This window comes from Sceloporus undulatus, chromosome 3, assembly GCF_019175285.1.
Source record: "Sceloporus undulatus isolate JIND9_A2432 ecotype Alabama chromosome 3, SceUnd_v1.1, whole genome shotgun sequence".
Classification (NCBI taxonomy): Eukaryota; Metazoa; Chordata; class Lepidosauria; order Squamata; family Phrynosomatidae; genus Sceloporus; species Sceloporus undulatus.
In genome coordinates, this window is record NC_056524.1 from 66737531 (window position 1) to 66761852 (window position 24322).

The window sequence follows — 24322 nt, forward strand, 5'->3', positions numbered from 1 at the left end:
GGAGCAGAAATAATGGAATCATGGCTAAAGCAACTCAACCATTCTGTGGCTCCAACATTCAAAATCTCACCTTGCTACTTGTCAATAATAAAAGTTTTTTGGAGAGTTATATCGAACATGTCATCATGTTCCTTTCTATTTTAGAGGTACTGAATTATGCTTGCACCGCTTATATTCTGTACTTAATACATAATGACCAAGTAGTAGCTGGTAAGTGTGGGTAAAATCTATAAAGCTGTCTAGTTGAAATACTAAGATTTAAGCTGATTTAGCCCAATTTGAGTTAAGTGGGACTATGGCTGCAATTTTATGCACACAGTTAGGCAGCTTAAATCTTTGACATCAATAGAACTGAAGTAGCCTTGTTTTCAGGGTTGCAACTGAGTACAGTTATCTGTGCATAAGTTCCCAGTGACCTCAGTGACACTTAATTGGCAAGCGTGTTTCATACCCTTGAGTTTAAATGGTTTATGGACTTGATTTTTAAAACAATGAAAACACAGTTGTTATTTACACTGTACAGGGGAAAAATATAAACAGGATCCACAAATGATATCATGCAAGCATGTTTTAAAAGGAAACACAGAAAAAAGTCCAGAAAACAGCCATCCCCTGGCCAGGTCTAGATAATAATTATTTTTTTCATCCAGTAAATTCTGAGTTTGTTGGGTTTCTAGTGATTTCTGAAAGAAAACAAAATATGTACAGCTGCTATTGCAGTAGCTCCATGGCATTTAAAAACCTATCCTGAGCAAAGCTGGAACATTAGAAACAGTACATTGTGTACTGCTGATTTTATATAGCTATTTATACTGCACTGATTACATCTGTTCAAAAAAGGATAGTGGCTTTTTTGTCAGAAAACCTCTCCTTAAATTTCTACTTTTGTAACTAAGAGAATAGATTTTCCTAAAATGGAATTCCTACTGACATTTGTAAGGAGATACCCAGGTTTGTTTCAAAATATGTGCAAGAAGCATCAAAATCCCTTACCATAAAAAGAAAAGAAAGAAAACGTATTTGCTTAGTTATCACAAATTTGTGAAACATGTTTATTTTTAAAAAACATCTTACTCAAGAATATGTTCTAAAACAGAACAGCTAGCAATATGGTAAGCTGGATGCCACTGGGCACTTTTATTTTGTTTGTAAGTATGGAACAAAATACTTTGAACACCTTTGAACACCTTTTGCTGTTTGCCTTTTACAACAGCAAACAGAATGCTGCTCTTACAGCAAAGCTCTGAAAGTAGTACATTGTGACTTTGCACGAAATACAGGGAATTTTACCTTGGTTGATTATGCTTAAGCATAAGGCAATTTCATAAAACATCCCAGTTTAAAAAAATTAAATAAAGTCTTGAGCTAGTGCAACAATTCTTCTCCCCTGCCTCGAGTTCATGAGAAAAAAGGCACTCCATCCTTTGCAGACACATTTCACATTTCTTTACAGACTAGCTGTGCTTAAGCACCTTGACCAAGATTTAACAGCAACAATTATTAATGTATACATTTGAGTTAGCAAAGTATAGCTTATATTATCTCGTCTTACAACCAGTAGTAACATTTACCTGCAGGTTTCCTGTACTTCTGACTGATAAAGCAGTTAAGATGGTTAAACAATATAAATAATTTAATTTAGAATAATTTAAAATTATCCACCCATTTAAAATGTGCACAAGTATTTTATAGGTTTACTTGATAAACCATATCAACAGTTTCTGTTAAAAAGGGCTATTGCACAAAACTTAGTGTTTTACTAAAAACCTGTTCCCACTGAAAAATGAATGCTGATACAAACATAATTCAGAAAGAGAGCTGAGAAATCAGTATTTGAAGTTGTTTTTCTCAACAATATAAAATGAGTAAGTAGAGCTAAAGTTAAACAAATTTACTTCTGAAGATCTACATGCATACTCAAAATCTAGTATGAAAAATGATTAACAATTTCTTACTTCATCTTTAAAGCTACTATATGCAATATACAAGCTACAACCCCAACACACTAAACATGTATGCCCATTGTTTCTAATGGTATGTAATCAGCAGTGAGTGATATTTTAGGGTTGCAGCCACACTGTCTACCCACTCTATGACATAGAAATTTATCATAGAATATATACACAAGATGGGGAATCATCCCTAGTTTCTTTGTAACAGAAACCTGGAAAAATCTGAAAATATCCCTAACATAAACAGTATATATTTTCATCTCTATGCCACCACCATTGTTGGGTATTCTCCAGGTTAACCATTTAAGAAGTTTATGTGGGGATCTGTCTTATGAGCCCATGTGGAGCACTAACACACAAAAGCGAAGACATTCCCTTTCTTAAATTATCTTTACATTAGAATTTCTGCTTCCACGACAAATGTCATCATATTTGCGACCTGTCACTTCCATAATGTCTCCTTGGAACATGCTAGTTTAATAATGCTCAAACATCAGATGTACTTCAACTTTGGTGAGTAGGTGTGAAATCTGGCCTCCTAGTTTGAATAATTTTTGGTTTTGGTTTCTTGGCTGTTTCTTTCTCTTCTTCTTCCTCAATTTCATCATCACTTTCACACACATGGACCACAACACTGGGAGTAGTTTCAGTTGCAGCATGAAGTTCATACTGGTCACCTAAAATATTATTTTAAAACAGTAAATATCATAAGATAATGATAACAACAACAAAAGCAACAACAGTGGGCACTTTTGCTAGTGGAGGAAATAAAACAGTGGAAGGGGGATGGGGGAATAATAATAATAATAATAATAATAACAACAACAACATGCAGGGACCTCTCCCAACAATGGGGAATGAGAGGAATTAATGCCCTTCCCCCATTTCCACTTCCCATTTCTTCAAAGCAATTAACCGTGGCCACTTTGGATGAGATGAGATTTCTTTTCCACTATGTCTATTTTGGTCTTTGGAAACCAGATTTCTACCTCACAATTTCCAGTGATAAAGTCATAAATCAGCAACAGGTTCTCTCTTTCTGGGAAACCAGGGGTATTTTCTTTCCTTCCCAAACATTGTTTCTTTAGCAGACAAAAGTTATAAGTAATGAGCAAATATAATGGGAGAGTCAATACAGTGGACCCTTGTTATACGTTGTTTGGGTCCAAGATACCCCGTGGATAACAAAATCCGTGGATGCTCAAGTCCCATTAAATATAATGACATAGCAAAATAGTGTCCCTTATAAAAAATGGAAAATCAAGGTTTGATATTTGAAAATTATACTTTTTTTTAACATTTTCAAACCATGGATGCTTGAATCCGTGTATAAGAAATCAGTGTATAAGAAGGGCTGACTGTATTTGTATTATTGGCAAAAACGTAGAACCTTCTTTTGTTAGCAATATTCAAGTGTGACTGATGATCCTGCTGAAGTCAAACAGCACACACAACCCCTGCCACAGATAAGCTCATAAAGCTGTATATTAAGGGTTGCAGACGCATGACAAATCATTGAGAGAAAAAAAAAATCTGTAAAAGGGGCAAAAACAACCAATTCAAACAGCCCCATCAAGGTTTGCCCCATCAAGGTTCATTAATGCCTGGGAAACACAATGGAATGCAACATTCTGGGAGATTGCTGGCTGGCTATCAGATATTCTGAACAGCAGCACTTCACATTGTAACGTTTGTAGGAATCCCATTTGTTCACTAACAAGAACAGGTTGCTTGCCTATTCTTCGAGTGGTCATCTGTGATTCTTCAAGTGGTCACCTGTGCTCTCAAACCAATGGTTCTTGTGCCTGTGCACAGATTTCATTCAGAATGTTCTAGAGCTGAGTAGCTTCGTAGTAATACCACTCCTCTCCCTCCCTACTGCACATGTTCTAGTCCACCAAGTTATTGCCCCCTTAGGTTTGAAGTCCTCCATGAAATACAGGGACTTGAAAGGGAGAAGGTAGGGTGGGTTTGTGTGAGATGATCACTTGAAGAACCACAGCTACAGGCAAGTGGTCTGTTCTTCTTCATGATTTCTGTTCGTCACAAAATGGGTGACTGTGTAGCTTAGCAGAGGATGGTGGGACTGGAGCAATGAAAATCATGTTGGCTCTGCCCTTGCCCAATTTCATTACCACCTTGGCTACCAGCGTGAAAGAAGGAAACACATACAACAGTGAACCCACCCACTTTTGAAGGAAAGCATCTCCTAAAGATCCATGAGTTCTCCGTGCCGGGGAGCAAAACTGATGATGTTTTGAGTTTGCCAGCAAAGTGAATAGATCCAGGAGAGGCATGCCACATTTGGATGTCACAAGTGGCCTTCAGGGGAGGCTGGCCTCTCCTGGATCTATTCACTTTTCAGCTAGTTTTAGAATGAGCCTTCTTACTTCTCACCCTGTACCAAAGCCAATGTCAGTGTTTGTGTGGGAGTATCTGGTTTTGTAGCAATTGATGCCAAAGGATACTCCATCATCAGTATTGAAATAATGGATACTGGAGTTAATTTGGACTTTTTTAACATGGAGACTGAGATGGAAGTTGAGAAAAGCAGTTTGTTGGATGATGCGTGGTCAGTCACCTGCAGGGGTCTCTCCCAACAATGGATCTTGAGTAGTTGGGCTTGATTCTTGAGGGCTAGCAAAGTAAAGCCTCTGCAAATAGCACAATTCTCTACTACTCCACTCAAATGAAACAGGCACTCAGAATGAGTGTTGGAAAGGGAAACATTCCAACCACAGGTAGAGCATAGCTGGAAAAGAGAGAGGTTGAGGGTACAGAAATATAGCAATAGGAAAAAGATGAGGGGGAGGGGGAAAGGGAAGAGAAGAAGGATTCTGAGGCAACCTAATTTTAAAAAATATACGAGTAGTAGATGAAAGCTAGAATATAAAAATACAAAGAAAAAGGGGGATAGAAATGAAAAGCAAAATAAAGATAAAAGGAAGACTACTGAGCAGGAGAACACCTGATGTTTTATCGACAGTTGGAAAGAAACTGAGGAGACAGTGGCTTGGCAGACTAGGGCATGTGTGGTAGGTAGGGAGGAGTGGGGTAGTCCCACCAAGCTACTCAGCTCTAGAACAGGGGTCCTCAAACTCCGGTCCTCCAGGTGTTTTGGACTTCATCTCCCAGAAGCTTCAGCCAATCACTGCACACATGCAAATTTCCTTTCTACCTCAGGATTCTACAGTCAATCTGAATAGACTTCCACAGCCCCACAAAGGCTCCTCCTTCCTCTTTGTCCCTCAGCCAATCCACCCACATGCAAATTTCCTTTCTGGGAGCTGAAGTCCAAAACATCTGGAGAGCTGGAGTTTGAGGACCCCTGCTCTAGAACATTCTGAATGGAATCTCTGCACAGGCGCAAACCCATTTGTGTGAGGCACAGAGACCACAATGAAGACTTATTTATTTATTAACAATAAAGTGTCTGTCTGTGTGTGTGTGTATATACGTATCTTCTGCCTTTTTTCCAGGATGGGACCAAGTCTCCAATGTGACTCAGAATTACTTAGCAGCTAAACTGAGCAAAATGGAGAAGTTGCTTTATTCTCCCTTATGAACCATTCTGTCCTCTGAGATCTGCTTGGGAAGCCCTTCTCTTTGTCTTACCACCTTCACAGACACACTTGCTGAAAACATGGGAGAGGACCCTTTCAACAGCTTTTCCCAGGTTCTGGAACTCCCTACCCAGAGAAGTTAGAGTGACACTCTCCCTACTTTCTTTTCATAGGTGACAGTTTTTTCTGTTTCGACAGGCATTGCTCTGACAGAGTAATGATATAAGGACGATCTTACACAATGCACTGGATATTGCTAACGTGGGCTGGTAAATGTGTGTTTTAGTATATGTTTAAACCTGATTTTGACTTTTTCTGATTGTTTGTTTTTTACCCTTTATATTTTGTGGATTTTTAACAATGTTTTTTAAATGTTGTAAGCCACTTTGAGTCCCAATCTGGGGAAAAGGCAGGGTATAAATAAATATAATAACAGCAACACGATGAACATAATAGACATCATGCAACTGTTCTCATGAAGTTTTATGCCAGCAATGTTCAGGATTCCAATGTACACCTTATGATCTTGAATTCTTTTGGTTCAGAGCAAGTAATCCCTTAAAAAGAATCCAGACTAGAAGCCTTTTGGATGTTTGTTTTAAAATTTCTTGGGCATATAATATACTCCCAGCCTTAGAAGAAGAAGCAATCCCTTCTAAATAAATCTGATCAGGGGTTGTTGTAAGTTACTGTTGACTTGAAGGCACATAAGAAAAATTTATTCCAAGAATATATCATTCTTAAATGAAGAACTATCCATTGTCAAACTGATTGCTTATTGATGTATACATTATGCATGTATCAGTACCATTACAAACATATTAATACTTTAATAGGAGCTCTACATAAATTGTGAGTCTTTAAATTATAGTTGTATAATCAGTTGTATGTACCGTATTTTCCGGCATATAAGGCAACGGGGGGGTATAAGACGACCCCCACATCGCCCGCCGGCAGCATCCCTGGACACCCCGAGGGGGTCTCGCACCAACTGGAGGGGGCCTCTCTAGAGGCCTAAGAGAGGCTCCTCGGCGGCTAGGCTCTCGCCATCTTTTTTTTAAAAAGCAGCAGAGGAGCAGCTCCAGAGCTGGCTGGGCCGAGGAAAAGGGCTGGCCCCTTACTCCTCCACACTGCTGCTGATGGGGATCCTCCGATCCTCCAGCGGCTTCAGAAGTCCTTCGCGGAAGCTGCCGCCACCACCCGGGGTCCTTCGCTCCTCCAGCGGCTTCTGCGAAGGACTTCTGAAGCCACTGGAGGATTGGGGGATCCCCGGCGGTGGTGGCGGTGTGGGGGAGTAAGGGGCTAGCTCTTTTTCTCGGCCTGGCTGGCTCTGGAGTCGCTTCCCCACCACCTTTTGAAAAAAAATGGCGGCGAGAGCCGAGCCCCCGAGGAGCCTCTCTTAGGCCTCTAGAGAGGCCCCCTCCAGCCGGCGCGAGTGCCTGCTGGCTGGGAGAGGACCCAGCAAGGACCCCAGAGACAGGGAGGTGGCTATGCCATTCACCTGTCTCTGGGGTTTAATTCCAGCGCATAAGGCAGACTTTAAAAGTCGCCTTATACGCCGGAAAATATGTTTATTTCATTATGAATAGTATCAAGGTTTTATGTATTCTCATTTTCCTATAGTTGGGGTTTTGTAGGTTTTATTCTTGTCTCTCTCTGCTTTTTGTGTATTTGTGTGTAAAGAGAAACATTTGGAAACTGAAAAAAATATTGCATAAGCTTTTGTGCAGTACAGTTTACTTCATCAATGCAGGACAAGTTATCCCAAAGTAGCATGTATACACACGTGAGTATAAAGGGGGAGGAAAGGAGCGAGACTAGATACAAATAAAATATAGAACAGAGTGGCTGTCCCCTACATTACAAACTTAAATATAAAATGACTGGCCATTCATAATACAATATTCATAATAATACAAACATGGTGGTATTAGCAAGCTAATTCACATCTGCAGTGGAATAAAAACCAGTTTTTGATTCAGGCTATAGGTATCATAATAAAAACTCATTCCTATTAAGCAAATACATACAGCACTTTTAGGGAAATGATTAGTAAATGATTTTTTTAAAACAAACTGAAATTGAGTTATGAAGAGTAAATGTACATAATCTCCTTACCTGGTCCTAGCTTGGAGATGGCGTATAAAAGATCATAATTAATGGCAGGTGTAGCATCATCTGATTGTTTCCAGCCAATAGGGGGAGATGAGGGAGGGGAAATCAGGAACTGCTTTTCTGGATCTGGTGGTGCTAAGTGTGGTCTTCCAATATGCAAAGACTGGAAGCATTTAAAAAAAAGATTATCTATTATTGCACTGATTTTTAAATACACATACATAGAATTTGAAGACAGCACAAATGCAGTACTGACACAGTACTCATGGGGGCAGCATAGAATAGCATTCAAGAGAAGGACATAACAAAGTGTTGACAACACTGTCAAAAAATTCCCTGCCTCTTTCAACAATTTAGACATTCCAGAAAGACAGACATATCCTCACACAGATTCAGCCAACGTTAAGTATGATATTCTGCAACATACATGGCGCTGGAGGGAGAACAACAATACAGCAATACCTCAGTTAACCAAGCAGATGTGTTCCTGGGCATTATCTTTAACAAAAAAAATTGTTAGAGCTTTTGTTAACTGATGTATGCTTGTATTCTGCTAGAGACAGAACAAGAGCTCTGCTGGATTCATTAATCAAATGCTTTGGACTAATGATGAATGTAAAATTTCTAGAACTTCTGAAACCATGGAAACAACCTTTTCTTCCCTTTATGTTGTTTTAAAGAAAACACCTAAACATGTTGGGGGAAACAGAATTAAATGCAAGATTAATTTTATTACTTTTTTTAAAAAAAATAAAATGATTTATCATGCCTCAAAATATTCAACTGTCTTACCTGTCCTATTCATACAATTTTATAATACAGCAACAACAATAAAAAGTATTTATTATACCTCTCCCCCCAAAGCTTGAGGTGGGTTATAGGATATTAATATCATCCAAACATAAAATTAAAAATATACCAATTTAAAATCTATAGTTTAAAACTGATCAGGTAGGCTTGGGGGAAGAGATAGGGCTTTAATACCATTTTAAATTCAGAGAGCATGTTTAACGGTCAAAATCTATCCCAGCAGACATCCCACAGTCTAGGTACTGATGAAAAGGTCCTCTGGGTGGCAGTTGCCAGTCTTGTCATGGCCAGTTGAAGTAAATGTCCCACAGAGGATCTGAGTGTATGTGGTGGATTATACGGAAAGAGGTGATTGCACAGGTAACCTGGATCCAAAACGTGTAGAGCTTTAAAGGTAATAACTAACACTTTGTACTTTGCCCAGAAACTAAATGGCAGCCAAATACAGTGGTGCCTCGGGTTACGAAATTAATTCGTTCCGTGGCACCGTTCGTAACCCGAAAAGCCTTCGTAAGCCGAATTGCCATAGGCGCTAATGGAGAAAAGCCGCGATTCCGTGCGAAAAAGCCGAAAAAAGCACCAAAAGTTTTTTCGTAACCCGAAAAAACATTCGTAACCCGGAACAATGTTTTCCTATGGGATTTTTTCGTATCCCGAAAATTTCGTAACCTGGGTATTTCGTATCCCGAGGTACCACTGTATTGGGGTGATATGCTCACTCCTAGATATAACAACGATCAATCTGGCTGCCATGTTTTGGACTAACTGAAGTTTCCGACTGGTACAAAGGTAGTCCAATGTACAATGTGTTGCAAAAGTCCAGCCTTGGGCTACCAGCATGTGCACTGCCAATTCTAGTAAGGGGCAAAGCAGGCATATTAGATGAAGCTGATAATAAGCACTCCTAACTGTAACGTTTATCTGAGCTTACATTTGGAGACTTGGATCCAGGAGCATGCCCACGCTGCCATAAGTCAAAACTGACTTGAAGGCACAAAAAACAATTTTTTAAAGAGGAATTGTCAAATTTAGGAATTAAGCTTGCAATATATTTGGATATAGTTTAATTCAACACTGAAAATATCGCACTCTTCTACAGTGTCATAAGCAATGACTCTCCCACAGTTTGTTCTTCTCATGAAGAAGACAGTGCCCACTTGGTGTAGAAATCCATCTTGGATACTGTATTTGTGTTTTATATGTTCCTGGATATGTTTATATGTTCTATACTGTTCCTGGAATTGATAAGAGAATTATTGTTCTCTCTAATTCTGGAGACAATCTCATTTAAAAAAAATCTTCATTACTCTATGATTCTATACTGTTCCTGGAACTGTGACTGAACAAAATTTTGTCTTTAAAGTATTTCAGGAAACATTTCATCTGAGTTTTCTCCCCAATGAGCCCCAAATTTCAATTATTCAACAGGAAAAAAATCAATATTTTTCCTTGGACAGAACCGGGAGAAAAACCATGCCCCCCATTTCTAGACCTTTATCTCTCTATACCACTCCCATTATGGCCCACCCACAACTAGTGACAAATGGCCTGGGATGATAGGAATTGTAATCTAAACCACCTGGAGGGCACCCCCTTGGGAAACGCTGTTCCTTCTCTTCCAACATTTTATTTCCAATGTTGGAAAGACAGATGCTCTTGAAAAGTCCACAAGTAAGGCATAAAGGTAACAGCATTCCCACCTGTGCATAGTCAGTGAATACAGTAATTGCCACATCTAGTAGCAGCAAATTACCATTACATATAGGAACATAGAGAACTACTTTTATTGAGTCACACTCTCTAGCTAGCTAGCTCACTCTTACCTACACTGAGTGGCAATGAGTCTTCAGGATTGCCCAACCCCACCTTTAGATACCAGAAACTGAACCCGAGACTTTCTATAAATAAAGCATGTGTTTGTGGTTATTTCCAACAGTTGTGTTGTATATGTGTGTCTTGTGTACCTTCAAGTCATTTCTGACTTATGGCAACCCCAAGGCGAAAGTATCATGGGGTTTTCTTGGCAAGATTTGTTCAGAGAAGGTTTGCCATTGCCTTTTCCTGGGGCTGAGAGAATGTGACTTGCCCAAGGTCACCCAATGGGTTTCACGTCCAAGTGGGGAATCAAATACTGGTCTCCAGAGTCATAGTCCAACATTCAAACTACTACACCATGCTGGCCCAACAGTATGAAATATTTTTAATGCAGCCTTCTTTTTAACTACTTGCTTTGTTGTCATATGTGAAGTTGCCATATGCAAGGAATTCTACTCAAGACAAGCAAGCAGACTGCCAGAGAAAAAACAGTTCTCTTTCAGCTCCTCTACCAGCCTGAAGGGTTTCCATGCTGGCTGCAAAGGAAGACAAACAAGCATGGTACATTGTAGGCTGGCAAGTGTATATTTGGATGCGATCAATCCATTTGCTAAGCCACCTTTTGTTTTAATATGCTGTGAACAGGCTAGTAATATGAATTTACATGCTGGCTGTTGAAAAGCAGGCTTTTCCTCCTCCATGATCAGTATGAATATCTACACAACTAGGTTTTTTTAAAATCTATGCTAGGTTGTTGTTGTTGTGTGGAGACTTTTTCACAAGACTGGCCATACTAGAAGAACAAGCTGACAGCAGAATAGCTGTTTCCAATGAGGCGTTTTGAATTTGAGCACAGATGCGATTACAAAACAGCAATTACATCTGTTTACCAACAGGCATATAACAATATAGATCAGACTGTCATCTTTCAAAATACATACAGATGCCAATCTCTGTTCAGTTATGGCTTACAAATATTATTTTTAAAAGTCACACTTTCTAGGTTGCACATGCCCTTGATAAGATTCAATCTAAGATCTGACACATGAGTACAACTGTATAAGCAGCAATTTGGGGGGAAGTAAGCAGATCTTCCTTTAAGGTGTTAATGTGAAAGGAGAAGAAGTACACAGAACCCCAACTGTGGACTATACTTTCTTCAGAGACTTATTGGTATTTTTTCAAGAGTCTTTTTTGTGCCGGGTGAAAACATTTTTATTTACCCAGGTGTTTTTTTTAAATGTGATCTTCTAATGTGGAATATTGATGATTGATGTGAAATTCAAAATGCTGTTAAACTGGTTTTATTTCTTGGTGAGCTCACATTTTAAAATACTGATACAGTGGACTATTGTTATCTGCTGGGGTTTAGTTCTAGGAACCCTCTGAATAACAAAATCTGTGTATGCTCAAGTCCCATTAAATACAATGACATAGCAAAATGATGTCCCTTATATAAAATGGGAAAATCAAGGTTTGATACTTGAAATTTATCATTTTTAAAAAAATATTTCAAGCCATGGATGCTTGTATCCGTGTATAAAAAATCCGTGGATAAGGAGGACCAACTGTATTTATATTTCCTTGTATACATTTTTCTTATATTTTATTATTGTGTTTTATCCTCTTTTTAAAAGAACAGATTACAATACAGTCTTTATTTACTATAAACACTGTAAACAAAAAATGGTTTTGATATACCTCTTTAGATTTAGCAGTGGAAAGAGGAGAATGGGACATTTATATCAAATGAGCATGTGAGCAATCTCACACTGCAGTCCCTTGAACTCTGCTTTGGAAGTCTGCAAAACAGCCACTGGAGCTGCTGATAACATGCACCTGGTCATACTGGGTTTAAACCATAATTTTCAGCAGAGATCTCAAACTGGGAGATGGTCACGGCCACTGGGGGAGATGGTAACTACCAATCCTGACAGAAACTTTTATGGCTGCCAAATCAAACCACACAAACAGGAAATAAAAAAAATATTTTTTACTAAAATATAAACTGACCATTTCAAAGGTCAGTGATGAAACAAGCCAATTCCTGATTATTTCATCTCCTGAAAGTATGCAAAGCCTGTTGAGATGATCAGCCAACTAATCCTCAATGACCGGACCTTATTTCAGTAAACCACTTTAGCTCCATTGTAGTAGTAGAGAAAATGCCAAATGTCCATGCAGCTTAGTGGTAGATGAATAGGAAGCTTTACCTATGTTAGCACTTATGCATATGTCCAGAAGTTTTATACCTAATGTTTGTGGGAAATTAGACCATGCACCATTTCTTAAGTGGATGGCTCCTTAAACAGACATCAGAAGTGCAGGTCTCACAACTGTTGCTCATATGATTACACAGTAGGTCTGTAAAAGACAAGTGAGCTATACTGAGTTAAAAGACTCCATAACATGTTGGAATTGTGGGTTTGGATACTGGAAACCCAAGTTCAAGTGGCCAATCACTATTAAGCTCACAAGGCAAACTGTCATCATTTAACTTACCTTACACGGTTATTACATGGCTACTTGCCCTGGGTTCACCAGAGGAAAGATAGGAAATAAAACAGATAACAAAGTAATGAAAGCATTACCAGATCAGGGTTTTCTGTCTTACCTGAGCAAAAAATAGCTTTAGCTCTTTTCCAAGAAATTCTGTCTTATGTAACTGAATTTTAACATCTGCTGCTGACAAAGGGTTGCTGAAGTTTATCCTTATTCTTTTAAAACTCTTAAAATAGTGAAAGGTGACATCTTTGTCATGTGTTCTAAAGAGAGCTTCAAATCTGGTCTGAAAGATAAAAAAAGGATTGCAGTGCATTAAAAATATTCATGACTGAAATGGCCTATAGACTCTGAAGTATAGAAATGAACAACTATTTGACTCTCTCCCCCTTTAAAGCATGCAACGCTGTCAAAATAATAGATATATGCCAGCAAAAGCAAGTCCAAAACACAAATACAATATTCTGCAACTTTTCAGTTCTGGAGGAAACAGGTATCAGCCTTCCCTTCTGGCCACACCTCTGTTCTGCATAAATTGCAATTCAGTTTTGCTGGTTAAGAATGATTCTCCTTCCACTCTTGCTAGTGTTTTAAAAACATTTTAACTAGTCAATAATCATCAGAAGATTGCAATTCATCTTGTAGAGCTACCAAAATAGTCAGATGATCCATTTAGGAGGTGCTATCTATAACTTTAACCCAAAGGAAGAATTCATGTAACAGACTGCAATGGCTTATATAAAAAACACTCAAGCATATAAAAAATAAAAATTTGGCTATATTTGTTGAGAAGCTAATTGAAAAACTAATGCTGAGAATACTAATTTATATGCACTAACAGATTTTTCCCCCTAATAGAGGTTCTGTATCTTCAACAATTGTGTAATGGAAGAATTTTCACAATGTGCAGTTTTCTTTCCCCACATTCTTTTTCAAGAAAATCTACACCAGTAGAATTTTGTCATGCAGTTGTTAAGAGGCACATAGCCTGACAGAAAATAATCTGTGATTCCATTTAGCAAGCATAAACAACACATAATACTATAGAGCAGAATATGCTTCCAAGCTGAAGACACATACAAGACTGAGATTCAAAACACACAGCAGAAATAATCCAGTCAGAGACCACTTTTAACTGCCCTGGCTCAGTGCTAGGGAATACTGAGAATTGTACTAGTTTATTGGGGCAACAGAGTTCTCTGACAGAGAAGGATAAATATCTCACAAAGCTACAGTTTCCAGAATACCCTAGCACTGAGCCAGGGCAGTTAACGTGGTCTCAAAGTGGATTTGTTTCTGCAGTGTGTTTTGGACCCAAGATAGGTTTACTGAACATGTTTGCTTCAACACCAGTATTGGAACTTTACATTTAAAAAAGTATTTGTAAATTAAACTGCTTCCAGCCTCAAAACCCCCCAATAATATCGATGACATCAGGGATAAATAATCTACCAACATCTGACAATATCATACTAAGGCTGAATGTTTAGTGTATGTTTAGTGTAGGAACAGCAATGCAACTAACCAACTTGAAGATATTTTTATTTTGTTGACATAAAGAGATGCCTTTTTAAATTCTCAAGGAAGAAACTAGCAGGAGAGCCATAGAAAGGAAGAACAGTTCTTAATCCATTCAAGTTGAACTTTTTTTCCAATTTGGATAGATTTTAGAGACATAACCCTGTTAGCACTAGTGTATAATAAATAAAATTCTACACAAAATATGTATTCAGATCAACATTTTCAGCCAATTTTTGTCCTTGTCTTAGAAAGAAGCAGCCTGTGTTTCCATTACTCTACATTTTTCATATACTTTGAAAAACTGGCAAAGTTTTTAACATCATATATAGGGACTTATGAACAGTGTGAGCACAGTTCCTAGCCCCTATTTTTAACCCTTTCTTAGGCAAAGGATCACATAAAGACATGTAAGGAATAATTGCTGTTCAAAGCTGCCACTATAGTTCCCACACCTTCCCACAGCATTCCTTTGTTGTATACTCACCAATATTAAAGCAAAAGATAGAAAGACCATTCATCCCAAACATTCTGAATACTCCCTGCTTTAAATGGAAGACATGATTTCTTTTTATGTAGCTAGATATACAAACATCCTCAACAGTATGTGGAAGCTTATGCACACAGGGGAGTAACTCCCACTGAACTCAATGGACCTTACTTCAGAGTAGACATGTAGACATCTTCCCTTGGTAACTTTACATTCCCTATGTAAAACTGTCCAAAGGCACTGCACTTTCAACCCCTAGCTCTACTTAACTATGAAAATTACACATTCAATTTTACTTTACAGTACTTAACAACTAAAAATATTTTGGAATTAGCAAAAAGTATTTTAAGAAGATAATACTGACAATATTCATTGTTGTTGTGTGCCTTCAAGTCATTTCTGACAAACACAAATCTATCACGGGGTTTTCTTAGCAAGGTTTATTCTTAAACCCCTATTAAAAGTCTAATAATTGACAGAGCATAAGAAACACAACTGCACATCAGCCTTTGCCACTGGAATTATTTTGACACTAGAAGATCTAGTTTGTTTTCAGATCTAACTATTCAGCTTTTTGAATATACCAATATTCCCAGTATTTAAAGTAAAATATTTTCATTTTTTTAAAAAAGTAATAATAAACCCCCAATGCCTTACCCTAATTTCAGGTTGATTGAAAACCTTGTTGTCTGCAACACAAGCAATTAAGGAGCCAAAAGTGTAATCCAAGTTCCTAAAATGCATCTTGACCTTTTAAAAAATGCCAAGATCTCAGAACCAGATGAAGAGAACACTTTTTAGATGAAGTAGTTTTGTGAGAGCTTTTAAAAGGTACCAAGCCCAGCCCCTCAAGAATCCCCCCCACCCCCCAGAGTTTTCAGAGCATCCTGTGTGCCGACAGCAAATTCCTGAACAAAGTCCTGAAACATGCTTTCAAGCTATCAGGGACAAAATGTAAGCTTCGGCTGGAAAGAGATGACGTAAGCACATTAGTCAGTTTCCCTATGCTAATTAAGTTTGCTCTGGAGGATGGAAAAAACAGCTGAGGTTTGCACAGGCAGCTGCTTTATCAACTTCTCTTGCAGCATAGTTTCCATTGGTAGTAATTCCATGTAGCACTCAGACAACAGGCTCTTCACTTGAATGGGACAACCTACTTTAAGATGGAAAAAGTTACTATTTGAAGACCAAAGTTTACTGCAATAAACAGTAATTAGCTGGCAGAAACATTTCAAGACTGGAAAACTAAGAACAAACCTTAGTCACTAGGAAGCCCAAACCTATCCAGGTTTACTCAGAAGTATGTCTCACTGGCCTTAATATGACTTACTCTCAAGACTGTAACTGTACACTTTCTCAAAGTGAAGTAATATTTTCAACAGAGGCTGAAGATAATTTTGTTCACAGCAAAAGTACATTTTGGATCCCCTTTCTCTTTTACTTTTGTTAGTTTTCTTTATTTCTCTATTCTTAAAAACATAGATCTAAATGCCGTTTCAGTGTCCTTTACCTTACAATGCACCACACTCTGCCTTGGATATAGGAGAAAAGAATCCCTTTAAAGCTAAGCCTCTGCAAATCAGTGAGATTTAATTTTCAAACCTGTGCATTTCAATTCTATTGATGTACATGTAACTCATTGTTGGTTTTTTTTAGTCTTTCCTGGATTACAGCAAGGACTGTATATTTGTATTTGTTTATTGTGTGCCTTCAAGCTATTTCTGACTTATGGGGACCCTAAAGGGAACTTATAATGGGGTTTTCTTGACAAGATTCTTTCAGAGGTGGTTTGCCCTTGCCTCCCTCTGAAGCCGAGAGTGTGACTTGCTCAAGGACACCCAGTGAGTTTCTATGTCTAAGCTACAGAGAACCCTGTTCTCCCAAGGCACAGTCCAACACTGAAACCACTATACCACATTGGCTCTTGGACTGTATATAGAGAATGTTAAATGATTCTATGCTACTGTGAAGATAATGTCTAAAAGCACAATTAGAATCCCACTGATTACTATGGATACATATGTTTTGATTCTACTTAAATTTCACTGAAAAGGTGTTTAGACTAGGAATGGCAGTACTACAAGGCCATTGAAACTGCATTTTAAACTACAGTTCCTAATCCCTTCATTGATGTAGAAAACTAAGTAGTACTTTCCTCCTGCTTCCCAACTTAAAGTTTAAGTTTGTATCATTATTAAAACTATATTATTCTGATAGCATATTACTGTCAGGGAATACAGAGAGCCCCTCCTGGCCATAATAACCAGGGCAAGAAAGGATAGTTTGAGGTACATAAAAAAACAGGCTAAAGTCCTGGGGATGGGTGGATAATCTGAGGGGTGTTCACTCATTAAAAATATAGCAAAATATATGTTGACACACTGTGTTGTAACTGGTTACAGACAATGGGTCTTCAGCATTTTAGTTTAAAAGCTATTATCCTGGCTATATTACAGCAACATTCTGAAGTGGAAAAACTTGGCACTGGTCAATTCTTTGAACAACAGTGACAGATGGTGAACACAGGGATTCAAAAACAGGCAATACCTTATCCAAGTATTTAACATCCTTGTACGTGGTCTCCAAGTTCTCAGACTACTAATGTATAGACTGGTCCAGACAAATGGACCTTTTTGCAGAAGTTCTATGGCTTTAAAGAGGCAAGAATTCTCTTCTCTAGTACTTTAGGAGATTAGACCAGGTGCTGATGTGGCACAGATCACAAATTACTAACATCAAAAATAAGAGTAAGACTCAAGAAGAAAACAAAACCAGTGATTATGCCAAAATAATATCTCAACAGAATTTACTGACAACGTAAGAAATTGATTCACACTACTCAGCGGCCTTCAATACCATTGACTATGGTATCCTTCTGGAATGCCTGAGGGAATTAGGAATCAGAGACCCTGCGCTCCAGTGGCTCCGGTCCTCTCTCTCTGGCAGATTCCAGATGGTGATGCTGGGAAACAGTTACTCCTCAAGAAGGGAGTTCAAATTTGGTGTCCCTTAGGGCACCATTCTGTCTCCCATGCTGTTTAACGTTTACATGAAGCCGCTGGGTGAGATCATCCAGAGACATGGGGCGTGGTGTTATAACTACGCTTATGACACTCAAATATGTTTCTCTATGTCTCCGACTGCTGCAGTAACTAAGAATGGCATCTCTCCTCTGAACGCCTATCTTGGGTCGGTAATAGACTGGATGAGGGAAAACAAAGGCGGGTTACAGACCGCCAAAAAATACGTATAGAATACGTATTAGGGTTAGGAAGGGGCGGTGCTTCCGCACCCCCCTAACCCTAGTACGTATTCCATATGTATAACATGGCGGCGCCCCTTCCACATGGGGGTCGCCATGTTTACGTATCGGACGCATAGTGTCCAGATGTGTCATGGCGCCTATGACGTTGCGAATGCGCCAACGGCGCCTCGCAACGTCATAGAGGTGCCGCAAGAAGGAGCTCCATTTTGGAGCTCCTTTTTTGCTCCATGCGGGAGCCGCGCAGTGTGGCTGCTACGGCTCCCTCGCAGAGCAAGCGGTGGCGGCGGCAGACCTCCGCAAAGCGGCGGTCTGTAACCCACCAAACTCAAGCTGAATCCAGAGAAAACGGAGGTACTCGTGATAGGAACCCAGAGTACAGGGTTTCCTATCAACCTGTCCTGGATGGGGTCACACTTCCCCTAAAGGAAGCTTGGGAGTACTCCTGGACCCGTCCCTACAGTTATCATCCCAAGTGAATGCGATGGCCAAGAGTGCCTGTTATCAACTTCGGTTGATACGCCAGCTGTGTCCCTACCTGGACCGAAGGGACCTTGAAGCAGTGGTACATGCACTAGTAACCCCTCGTCTTGATTTCTGCAATGCGATCTACACAGGGCTACCCTTGTGCCAAGTTCAGAAGCTTCAACTGGTCCAAAATATGGCAACCAGATTGGTCACTGCTACATCTAGGTTTAACCACATAACACCTGTTTTAAAATCTCTTTACTGGCTGCCGATCAGCTTCTGGGCACAGTACAAGGTGTTGGTTATTACCTTTAAAGCCCTATATGGCTTGGGTCTGAGTTACTTGCGGGAATGCCTCTCCCTACACAATCCGCCCTGCACTCTCAGAACATCCGGGAAGAACTTATTAGAACAGCAGATGCCCAGATTGACAATGACTTCCCAAAGAACTTTCACTTTCACTGCTCCAAAACTGTGGAACAGCCTGCCGGAGGAGATTCGACTTATTACCACCTTAGATGCTTTCAAGAGGGCAATTAAGACAGATCTCTTCAGGCAGGCCTATTCATCTGACCAGGTATAAGATAGCCTGTTATGCTCCATCCCTTAGACTATCAGTACTGAATAATTTTAACTGTCACGGTTATTGTATGTGATAAGGTTAGTTGGTTTTATTGATAGTATTGTTGTAGATTGTATTTTATTGTAAATTGTACTATTAAATGTATTTTATTAGGTTGTAATCCTGCCTTGATCCGCAGGGAGAGGCGGGAAAATATAAATATTATTATTATTATTATTATTATCATCATCATCATCATCATCATCATCGATCGAGAACCAGAGGAACCATGGTCTGAAGCCAGGGATATAATAAAAGAAGAATACAGACAAGACACTTTCAATAAATAAAAAGAAAGAGAAAAATAATGACAGAAAAAACACTACAGGCAATAAAGAAAAGAAGAGAAGAAAAACAAAAGGGAGATGGGGACAAACTAAGAACTATGAATGTAACAGTACAATGGCTTGTGCAGAAGGATAAAGAAAATTAATACAATGACCAATGCAGATAAATAGAAGACTACAACAAAAAGGGAAGAGCAAGAGAGCTACAGTGCTCCCTCGGGTTACGAAATTAATTCGTTCCGCGGCCGCTTTCGTAACCCGAAAAGCCTTCGCAAGCCGAAAACCCATAGGCGCTAATGGGGAAAAGCCGTGTTTCGTGCGAAAAAGCGCCGAAAAGCACCAAAAAAATTTTTCGTAACCCGAAAAAACATTCGTAACCCGGAACAGTTATTTCCTATGGGATTTTTTCGTATCCCGGAAATTTCGTAACCTGGGTATTTCGTATCCCGGGGTACCACTGTATTTCACAAGATCTGAGAAATCGAAGAAAAAATCAAACCAAGGACTGGGACGTTCTATGACAATAAAAATAACATAATTCAAGACCAGGAGGAAATAAAAAGATGTTGGATGCAATACACAAAAGAGATGACAAAATGCAGGAAACATAGAACTAAAGCCATATGAAGATGAACCTCAAATTTTAAAAGTTGAGGTGGAAATTGCAATAAGAGAAATAGCAAAAAGCAAATCACCAGGAACAGAAGATATTCCAATTGAACTGCTGCAATCCACATTGAAAGAGTTAATTCTAGTGCTAACCAACATTTGTCAATAGATATGGAAAACAAAACAATGGCCAACAGATTGGAAGAGATCAATATACAGTTGTCCCTCCATTCTCATGGACTTGAGATCCACGGTCTTGAATATTCACAGAGGAGTGACCTCCATTAATTTCAATAGGGTGCACCCTGTGGCATGTGCCATGGGTGCACTCATGAGCATCCCTATGGGTCTTGAATATCAGTGAGTCTCTATTTTTGCGGGGTGGGTGGGGCAGAATGGATGCCTTGTGAAAACAGAGAGTCAACTGTATATCCGCATCCAAAAAAAGGGAGAAACAAGAGACTGCAGCAACTATAGGACCATAGCACTGATCTCCCATGCAAGCAAAATGATGCTCAAAATTCTGCAACATAGACTCCAACCATACATGAAGAGAGAAATCCCAGAGGTTCAAGTGGGGTTCAGGAAAGGAAGAGGCACTAGGGACCACATTGCAAACATACGATGGCTAATAGAGTGCACTGGGGAATTCCAAAAGAAAATCAGCATGTGCTTTATAGACTACAGCAAAAACTTGGACTGCATAGATCATGAAAGGCTATGGAATGCCCTTAAGACATGGGAGTGCCAACACATCTGATAGTCCTGATGAGGAATCTGTACTCAGGACAAGAGGCTACTGTTAAAACGGAGAAACAGAATGGTTCTCAATTGGCAAAGGGGTCAGACAAGACTGTATCCTTTCACCCTATCTGTTTAACTTGTATGCAGAACATATTATAAGAAAAGCATCCTTCGACACAGAAGGAGGAGTGAAAATAGGAGAAAGGAATATCAACAATCTAAAATATGCAGATGACACCACTGTACCAGCAGAAAACCTCACAGACCTGGAACACCTACTCAGGAAGATCAAAGAAGAAAGTGCAAAGGCAGGCTTAATGTTGAACATAAAGAAAACAAAAATAATGACCACTGAGGACCTTCACAAGTTCAACCTGGACAATGATGAAATAGAAATAGTAAAAGAATTCCCATATCTGGGATCAAACATTGATAGAAATGGGGACTGCAGTCAGGAAATCAGAAGAAGATTAAGAATGGGGAGGGTGGCTATGAAAGAATTTGAAAAGATTCTAAAATGCATATATATACAACGGAGTACAAAAGTTAGAATCATAAAAGCCATCATATTCCCTATTACCATGTATGGATGTGAGAGCTGGACAGTTAAGAAAGATAACAGGAGGAAATTCAATTCATTTAAGCTGTGGTGCTGGAGAAGAGTGTTGAGGATTCCATGGACAGCCAAAAGGACAAACAAATGGGTACCAGAGCAGATTAAGCCGGAAACCTCCCTGGAAGCCAAAATGACCAAGTAGAGGCTGCCGTACTTTGGACACATCATGAGAAGGAAGGACTCATTGGAGAAGGCAATGATGCTGGGAAAGATGGAGGCAAATAAGAAGATAGGAAGGCCACATGCTAGATAATGGACTCTATTAAGGGGGTTACGGGTATGGGATTGCAGGAATTAAGCAGAACAGCGGAGGACAAAGAGTCCTGGAGATGTCTCATCCATATGTCGTCATGAGTTGAGATCAACTCGAGGGAGGTTAACAATAACAACAAAAGTACCTTAGGAAACCACAATCTATTAAACCAATATGGGGTGATTTAAGATTTCAAGAGCAATATAGAACAAGCTATAGCGTATTTGAAATCTTAAACCACCCCATATTGGTTTAACAAATTGTGGTTTCCTAAGGTACTTTTGTTGTTGTTGTCAACTGCCCTCGGGTTGATCCAAATCAGGCAACCCTATGGATGAGCCATCTCCAAGACCCTCTGTCCTCCACTACTCTGCTTAATTCCTGCAACCCCCATACCCATGACCTCCTTAATAGAATCCATCCATCTAGCATGCAGAAGTAGTGGGGTAAGGAATGCATATATGTGGTTCACTCCTCAGTAATGTTAAGAACATCTACTCCCAATGCTAAATGAATACACAGTGTGCCTTTGTCTTATGCTGGGGATCCATTCCACCCCCACCCCCCACACGTAAGGCAAATTCCACGTATGCTTGAGTCCCATTGAAACTAAAGGGGCTTGGACACAGTGGTGTGGGGCGTGTGCCATTTCCTGCTTGTCGCACGGCTTTCAGCATGAGCTGAAAGCCGCATATAACACGGGTGCACTGTACAGTTGGGTCTTTCATATCCACAGATTCTGCATTTACAAAGTCAACCATCCATGGCTTGTAAATATTTTTAAAAGGAAACCTTGATTTTGCTATTTTATATAGTGGGACTTGAGCATCCACGGATTTTGGTATTCACAGGGGGTCCTGCAACTATACCTCAGTGAATACCAAGGGCCCACTGTGCAAGTATACCTCCATTAGTTATGTAGATGTGTTCCTTAGTGTTACTGTATATATGTGTGAAATAATGCAACCAGGTCAGGTCAGGTCAGCTTTGCATAAGTAAACAAAAACATTTTGAATCTTCTAGAGATCATTTGAAAGCTTCTTCCAAAATGCATCCAGGGATTTCTCCCCCCGCCCCATCTTTTCCAAATGGCCAAACTCTTTGTTGTTGTTTTTCTTGTTATGTGCCCTCAAGTGGTTTCTGACTTATGACAACCGCAAAGCAAACCTTTCACAGGGTTTTCTTGGCAAGATTTGTTCAGAGGGATTTTGTCTTTGCCACCCAGTGAGTTTCTATGGCTGAGCAGGGACCTGAACCTTGGTCCCCAGAGTCACAATCCAACACTTAAACTTCTAGATCTTTGTTTTTTTAACATGTTGGGGGAGCTGATAGGGCAGTCTTATCTGCTTTCCAATTTGCTTCAAGTTTTGCTGTCCAACCATGACCAGTAAGGGATTCTAGAGGCAATAGTTGTTTATGCTTATTGCAGGCTGACATACACAGCAACAGCCGGGTCACCTAGTGTGTATGTGTGTGTTTTCACGTCACCTGTCAGATTATGGTGATTCCACTAATTTCATCAGGTTTTGGTAAGGAAGGAACACTCAGACTGATTTTGCCCGTTCCCCCTTCTAAAATATATCCTACAGCACCTGGTATTTGTTGGCGGTCTCCCATCCACATACCAAAGAGGGCTGACCGTGTTTAGCTTCCAAGATCAGACAGGCTCTGGTGTCTTTTGGGTATCTGTCTCATCCTTTCCCAAGTTAAACTTTATTACACTGTTTACTGCAGACACACTTCTGCAACCCAACATTCAAAGTCTCCTAATACCAATGTTGCTTAAAAACTTACAGCAACAGAAGACAATAAGGAAAAGGGGAGCCTTGGTGAGTATGTCAGTACTGGTCAGTCAAATAAAAGATCTTACCACCCCCCTGAGCCTAGAAGCTAACAGTTCCACTTCAGATAAATTATTCTATGCATCACATTTAAAGGTTGGAAAACAAACCCTTCACTAGGTTTTTACCCCCAAAAGGTACCCCCTACATGTACACAACTTACCAATTTGTGCAAACTTGCAATATTCCAAAAGGTACCATATAATTTTGGTATATAGTTCCAAAACAGTACGTATGTGGAACAGGAGTCAAGCTGTTAACCTACAAGCAGTATAATCATTTTCATAGTTTACCTTTGTACTCCCTCACTTCTGTGGTTTAACCTCCAAACACTGCTATCACATGCTAATCCATGCTTTTCAAAGTACATTTTCCATTCCTGTTCTTGCTATACTACTAACTCAAGCTTTTAATTTATGAAAAATTGATCACAACATCAAAGTGGTCTTCATCAAATATACTGATTATGAGAAGAAGCCTTATTAAAAAGTGGTTTTCTCACTAATATAAGTGAGAAAAGGTGGTTTTCTCACTAAAGCTGTCCTGACCTGGAATATTGTGTCCAGTTCTAGGCACCACTATTCAAAAAAGACATTGAGAACCTGGAGAGTGTCCAAAGGAGGGCAACTAAAATGGTGAAGGGTCTTGAAACCATGTCCTATGAGGAACGACTTAGGGAGCTGGGGATGTTTAGCCTGGAGAAAAGAAGGTTAAGAAGTGATATGATAGACCTGTTTAAATATCTGAAGGGATGTCATTACTGAGGAGGCAGCAAGCTTGTTTTCTGCTGCTCCAGAGAACAGGACCCGGAACAATGGATGCAAGCTACAGGAATCTCTTTTCCTGTAGCTTGCA

At 39.5% G+C, this 24322-nt stretch overlaps 1 protein-coding gene across 2 annotated transcripts in view; it reads right to left on the reverse strand.

Moving 5' to 3' along the window:
• Positions 1–1019: 1019 nt before the first annotated feature.
• RCAN1 (regulator of calcineurin 1) overlaps positions 1020–24322 on the reverse strand; it is a 52136-nt gene continuing 28833 nt past the window's right edge. Inside the window, exons 1-4 of one of the 2 annotated variants that reach the window (XM_042458427.1) lie at positions 15423–15613; positions 12870–13043; positions 7634–7793; positions 1020–2629 (exon numbers count right to left, since the gene is read on the reverse strand). In XM_042458427.1, the coding sequence (XP_042314361.1) occupies positions 2457–2629; positions 7634–7793; positions 12870–13043; positions 15423–15509 (594 nt within the window). In that variant the 5' untranslated portion in view covers positions 15510–15613 and the 3' untranslated portion in view covers positions 1020–2456. Of the gene's footprint in view, positions 2630–7633; positions 7794–12869; positions 13044–15422; positions 15614–24322 lie in introns of those variants that run through there. The other variant, XM_042458426.1, reaches the window with a different exon arrangement.